This window comes from Dipteris shenzhenensis, chromosome 27, assembly GCF_047967505.1.
Source record: "Dipteris shenzhenensis isolate YYH24624 ecotype China chromosome 27, Dip_SZ_1.0, whole genome shotgun sequence".
NCBI lineage: Eukaryota > Viridiplantae > Streptophyta > Polypodiopsida > Gleicheniales > Dipteridaceae > Dipteris > Dipteris shenzhenensis.
The window spans coordinates 32,963,348-32,969,769 of NC_141622.1; the positions used below are offsets into that span (position 1 = coordinate 32,963,348).

A 6,422-nucleotide genomic window follows, 5' to 3' on the forward strand; every position below is an offset into this window, starting at 1 on the left:
AGTTCTTTAGGGTTGGTGACACTCTCATATGTCACAACCTATCGGATCACATCGCCATCGCTACATAGACTAGCCTCACATCTAGATGCCTCTTCCATAGAGCAACTGCACAGTCCATGATGACTTATGACATGTTCAACCTTGACATGTTCAGCATGTTGCCATACACACAGTTATCCATGCAATCATCATTTGATTAACTAGTCTTTGATCCAGGTGGACCTGGCTTTTTGCACATTTCCTTCCTCTTCCTTTTGGCTTGTCTTCTGGGTTTTATTCCCAAAGGTGAAGGATGACCCACAACTTAAGAGGGGGAAATCATGTTATGTGCAGGATCATAAGTTGTACTCATATACAGGATCATAAGTTATACTGATTGTACATGCTTCCGCTACGTAGTCACTGTGCTCACATACACACATACTACTTTGATTTTTTTACAGTTTTCTTTTCAGTTTTACATTCTAGCATATGCACCAAACAAAATCCACAAAAAGGTCTTGTACATGCACCCTCTACTTACCCAGTGCAATCTAAGAGGGGGTGTTAAAGATAGTGTAAATTGCACTATCCACATAGGGCATAGGGGCAAATCCTAACCCTAACCGTAAGGGGTTCACATGTATATCTTCATGTTCATTGTCAATACACTTAGTGTATAGGTAGCTATATCATGTGCACTCCTCTCTCTCCCTCTCTCACTTCCGCTATCAATTGCTTCAAACTTGAGTTCCAACACACTGGTAGAAAAATGTTGAAGCAAACAGTGAGTTAGAAATCCAATGAAATGATCCCAAATTCAAGAATGAAGGGATTTGTAAACTCTGGAAGTGCAATGGACACCAAAAGCAAAGCAATGGTTGCCTCTGCAAGTCATTCTGGACTCTCAATTTATCAAAAGGAACAAGGGAATCATAAAAACCACTCAGGGAACTTTCCAAAGGTTTTTGCAAGTTCTTTGCACACCAAGATGCAGGTAAAGTCACCTAATGGAGTTTCTTCTTCCTCCCACAGAGCTGCAGTAGCAAACTTCGGGCTCCAGGCTCACAGCCGAGCTTAGCTAGAACACTTGCACTCTGATACCAATTAAGAGATCTTAACAATGAAAGCGGAATGGAAAAGGGATTGAAAGAGGGAGAGCCAGACGAGAGAGCCACACAAGTTTTGGTGGGTGAAGAACACCCTAATCTTCTATGTCATCCATATATGTTATGTGTGTTTGAGTATTGTACATAACGAGGGTTAAGGTACAATGGCCTTTAACCCCCACAAGACCGGTGGTGCATGCAAGCTCGATGGTTTTCATTGTGACTTCAATTCAAATCATCATTACATTCTTAAATTGTGATTTGTTACATTCTTAAATAGATGTTGCCCTTGCACACTCCCCCTTACATCCAATGCATGCTAGCTACCTTGCAACTGCAAGCTTGGTAATTAGCCCAGTAGTTGTCATCATGGCTATAGTTTGACAACACCCTTACACACTCCTTGTAGTCATCCAATCAATCAAAATTCGAGCTATATTCTTGTGTCCAATGTATGCCAGCCAACTTCAATGGCAGAGGTATAGAATGAATCCTAACTATATTAAACAAGTGAAGGCTGAGTTAGATCAACTCTTGTGTGCTGGTTTTATCTATTCCATTGATCAGAGTGGTGACTGGCTATTTTCTGTTTTGGTTGTGCCCAAGAAAAATGGTATACTCTGAGCCTGTATAGGTTATCAAAGTTGAATGCCCAGACAGTTCCCGATCCTTTTCCAATTCCCTTCAATGATGGAATCTTGGACCAAGTTGCAGGACATGAGATCTACTCATTTATGGGCAGTTATGGTGGGTATAATTAAATCATTGTGGCTCTAGAAGATCATTCTAAGACTACCTTTATCATAGAATGGGGTGCCTATGCAACCCGATTAATGCCCTTTGGATTGAGAAATGCCCCATCAACCTATGTGTCGAATGATGAACTTTGACCTTATCTCCTTTTGTTGAGAAAAATGTCAACCATAAGGAACTTCTTTCTTATCTCCTTTTGTTAATCATAAGGAACATTATCATACTTGATCATCATTGAATAAGTTCTTGAAGAAATCTACGCTAAAGCTAGTTAGTTTGTCTAGCCCACCACAAAAATGAAAGTGGAGATAATTGTTAGCTAGACAATGAATAATCAACAACATTTCAAGGGACAATCTTGGCAGCAAGGCGCAACTACTTTGTATGCCTGAAATTTGGTTTAACGTTGCCTATATATCACTAAAAGTATGCAAAAGCATATATATAACTATCTACAAGCATTGATGGATTAGACATATTTTTCTTGATAATGGTAATTGCTCATAATTGCTTGTTTGTGAAGTGTCTTTTACTTCATTTCCTTTATTTGTCAAATTTTCCCAATTTTTCAATAACTAAAGAACAAATTGGACAAGATTAAGGAAATGACAGGGGCATGAAAAGGCCCACCTAGTGGGTTACTTGTGGCTCATCAATTATGATGGAGAATCAACAATGCTCCTAGATACAATTGCAAATATGGAATGCCACAGATTAATATGTACTAACTTGCACCTCCCACAAGTATACAATGTGGTGCATGCAAGTTGCACTAGGATTCAAATTTAAAAAAATGAAAAATTTTATTGCATTACACTCTCCTCCTGTAATCTCCACCGCATTCATTGGCTTTAGTAGTGGTAAATCTACATCCTAATTCCTAGATATTGGACCATGTGCCCACTTTTGGGGCACTCCACAACCACAGTGAATATTTTCTTCCTCAACCTCATCCTCTCATGAGTCAATTGTGGTCCACGTTATCCCAACACGCTAGGTGCAAGAGCTACGGACTACAACCTTGCCAAATGAAGATCACTTGTAGCTCTTGCAAGCTTTTTATGAGTAAAAAGGAGGTGAGAAACCCATGAATATTACCAATGGTGAATGCCATACTATCATCGGCATTATCATTATACTGACACTATGTATAGACTATTATCACTAAGTAGTACTTCAATAGGCCTCCAATATCTATGCTATTACCCCCATTGTTCTATTAATATTGCTGATAAAGTTGACATCATGGATAATCTATTTATTAAGTCTATCAGTTATTTTTCTAGGTTCCCCTTGTCACTCGTGACATTATTTGACACTATTTTGGACAAAAAAAGATGATAATGAACGATCTACTAATGCAGATGTGAAGACATCAATGAAATCCTTGCTAGAAAAGCTTAGATAAAATGTATATTCTCTATAATATTGAAGTCCCTACTTATACATAGGTCCTACATTCCTTCCACTTTATAAAATTTATAGTTTTGTTAATTAAGCAAGTTCAGCTTCCAAATGGGAAGGTAAAGTTCATCTATGATGTTCTTTGTGTGCCGCGACTTGCCATGAATCTATTCTTAGTCATAGAGTGCACTCATCAAAAGATTTGCACTTTCTTTGATGACTTGAAGGTGCTCTTATTTGCTCAAAAATAGACATGGAGATTTTGTTAAGAAAGTAGAAAGCAACTTAAACAAAGGCATGTAGACTACAAGATTTCACAGACTTCATAATCTAATCCAATTTTCACATAATTAAGTGATTCAAGTGTTACATTAAAGCTTGGATATATTTATGAGACTAAGAGAGGTGTAATTTGAAAATCTAAAAGTTTTTAAAAATTTGCAAAAATGTGTGTTTCCCTTTTGACGTGTGGGGGGCTCATTAATGATGGAATGGCAATGATCATGCTCCAAATTAAGATGTGTATATTTCACAAAGAAGGGGTAGTGGTCCATAAAATTAGGCAACCTTGGAGCTTAATTGAATTCACATTTTGGGGGAACATTATTTACAAGTTGTGGTTCAATTATGGATTCCCACAATGCCTAATTGGGAATCACAAAACCACTTTCTCCAAATGGCAAGAGTTGAATTACTTGGGGAAAGTTGATTGTTGATTCATTTGTTGTAGGGTTGTAGTGGGTGTGCATGCCCTGATACGTTGTCACCACTATTTCTGAATCGTGCGCTGATCGCTCCACGCGTTTCTTCACCGGGCACTTGCTGAAAGTGCAACGGTAGTAGCTTCTGCATAGTTAACCACAATGCCATCAAGCTATAACCAACGCTTACAAAAGGTGACCTTTAGTGTATTCTTTGGAGGCTGTACTGGCCAAAAACTGGCCGAGATTTTGCCTACACTTTATTTTATGGATTACGTTTTAAGCTTTTCAGTTTAAAATGGACAAATTACAGATTTAAAAGTGTGAAATAAGATTATGGATAAGAGGAAACTTTATTTTCTCGGGTTAGACAGAATGTACTTTTCTAGCACTAGTTATAAAGACAACGAGATCGTGAATGCGGACAGATTTCTATAACTCGAGAGTGCAATCTAAAACGACGCTAAGCATTGTTCGATAAATTTGCATGTGAGGGACAAACAGACTCAGGAACATCTAAATAGCTTGCAGTGGATTAATCTATCTTGCAAAGTTTCCATCAATCCTTCAGACCGATAAGAAATGTAGCTCGGATAAATGAAACGTAGCTGTACCTTGGATGCGGGCTGTTTTTCACGGCTTTCTGACCATACTTGCGCCATTTGTATCCATCGTCAAGGATATCGACGTCAGTCCTCGTTTCCAAGGCGTATCTGGGCTGAAGCAGTGGCTTGAGCTTCTTCTGTTTGGGTGCTTTGTTTCTGCAGAAGTTCCCGGAAATCCGTGTCAATTTCAAAGGCGAAATTCGACCATACGCAAAGCTAATTTCAGTATTTGCAGATGCAGACGAGATGCAGACACGCTACAGGCTTCGTACGTACAAATTACGTTCTTGGGCTTTTCGCTTCTCGCTCTCTTTGCTCGTATTCGTATGTCCGCTGCAAATGTTTGGCTCGAGCTCGCCGTCTTTCGATTTAGAATCATCATCACTTTCTTGCGTGAAGAGATCCGGTGACAGAACGTTCAGGAGCCAATCTTGTCCGCAGCTTTTGGCCAGCTCACCTTCCTCCGCTAGCGCCAGTCCTTCATCGACGTTTTCAGTCTGCACAGTGGGAGAGCTCCAATCTGTGCATAGAGTGTCCCTGAACTCTTCAAGCTGATGAAGCTTCGAGTAGTCAAGCAGCGCCTGTGCGTCAAGCTGCTCGTGAAGGTACCTACTCTTGAAAATCTGCGGAAAGGCGGAAGAAGAAGGTGCAAGGTGAGGGTCGAATGGCCGTGGTTCGTGGGTGAGCTGGGGAGTGCCCAATGTACTGCTTTGGGGAAAGTCATGAAAAGGCGGAAGGCAACGAGAGGAGAGGTGGATCCATGGAGGAGGGGAAGAAATCTGGGAAGAAGAGGAGAAAGCAAGGTCGTGAAAGGGATCAAGGAGGCGAGGGAGGGGGACTGAGGAGGGAGGAGAAGACATCATTTGGGAGTCTAAGAGAACATATAATAAGACTGAGAGTAGCTACACAAAACAAAGGAAGGAGAAATGGATAGGCATTCTTTGCAATTGAGAGCATGATATTATACGTAGATGATGTTTATTTATTACAGTCATGAACTTGCCATGTTTCCTTTGGTAGAAGTTCCAATTGAGATTGGCCTCTCCCAAAAAGAGTAAGACCCCAAGTCACCCTCCCCTTCCTCTCTTTGACTTTCTAGAAGCCCATGAGCTTTGAATAAGCTTTCTTTACCTTTGACCCTCCCCCACACTCCGTGACTCCCACGCACCCTCCTCTCCTTGGGTGGTTAAATTCCAATGCAGACAAGGCAAGCCCCTTGATTGAGTATCATAATATTATTGGTTCCCATCGCACATCCAATCGTTCCATCGATCTATCAATGGAGCCCCCCACACTAGCCTCACCTCACAAGTGGGAAAAGTAGGATAGTGCTACAATGACCAATCTTCATGCACCACACTCAATCCTCCTAGTCCAAGGAAACATCGCATAGAGTAGTCATGCTGGCTCCAGCACACTTCCATAGATTTGCATAGCATCAATCAAACATTCTACAACCATCTATCTACCATCTATCTGTTTTCTTACAAACCATAGCCACTTTCACTACTCCATGTATGTAGCATGACAATATGCAAGGTGTGTGATAGGTTGCATCTATCAATGAAAGTGTGGGGGCTAGGAAGAGTATTCATTTATTGGTACCTTGTTCTTGTCAAGGAAAAAAAGCTTTGGATGATGTATTGCCACTTCACTCCTCAACTTCTTTTTATTGATAGGATATTCATACACTAGAATTCACAACTTGCTTGTTGGTAGATATGTCTAGAAAGTTTCATGAACACCCAAACGTTGAGAAGGACTACCTTTTCACATAGCATCTCATATAACTTGGAGCAATCAATAAGGCCTTCATTCAACCCCAAAAAGTGTACTTTTGCTAATCAAAATACATCTCTTCGCATCCTCCC

General features: G+C 40.4%; 1 protein-coding gene across 1 annotated transcript; it reads right to left on the reverse strand.

Annotated features, from left to right (window-relative positions):
* Positions 1 to 3,703: 3,703 nt before the first annotated feature.
* Positions 3,704 to 5,486, reverse strand: LOC147884183 (WRKY transcription factor 71-like). The gene is made up of 3 exons (XM_087398707.1): positions 4,828 to 5,486; positions 4,561 to 4,707; positions 3,704 to 4,091 (listed from the first exon to the last, which is right to left on the reverse strand). Exons 1-3 carry the CDS (start codon positions 5,412 to 5,414, stop codon positions 3,890 to 3,892), a joined length of 936 nt encoding a protein of 311 aa, XP_087254833.1. The 5' UTR covers positions 5,415 to 5,486; the 3' UTR covers positions 3,704 to 3,889.
* Positions 5,487 to 6,422: the final 936 nt, after the last annotated feature.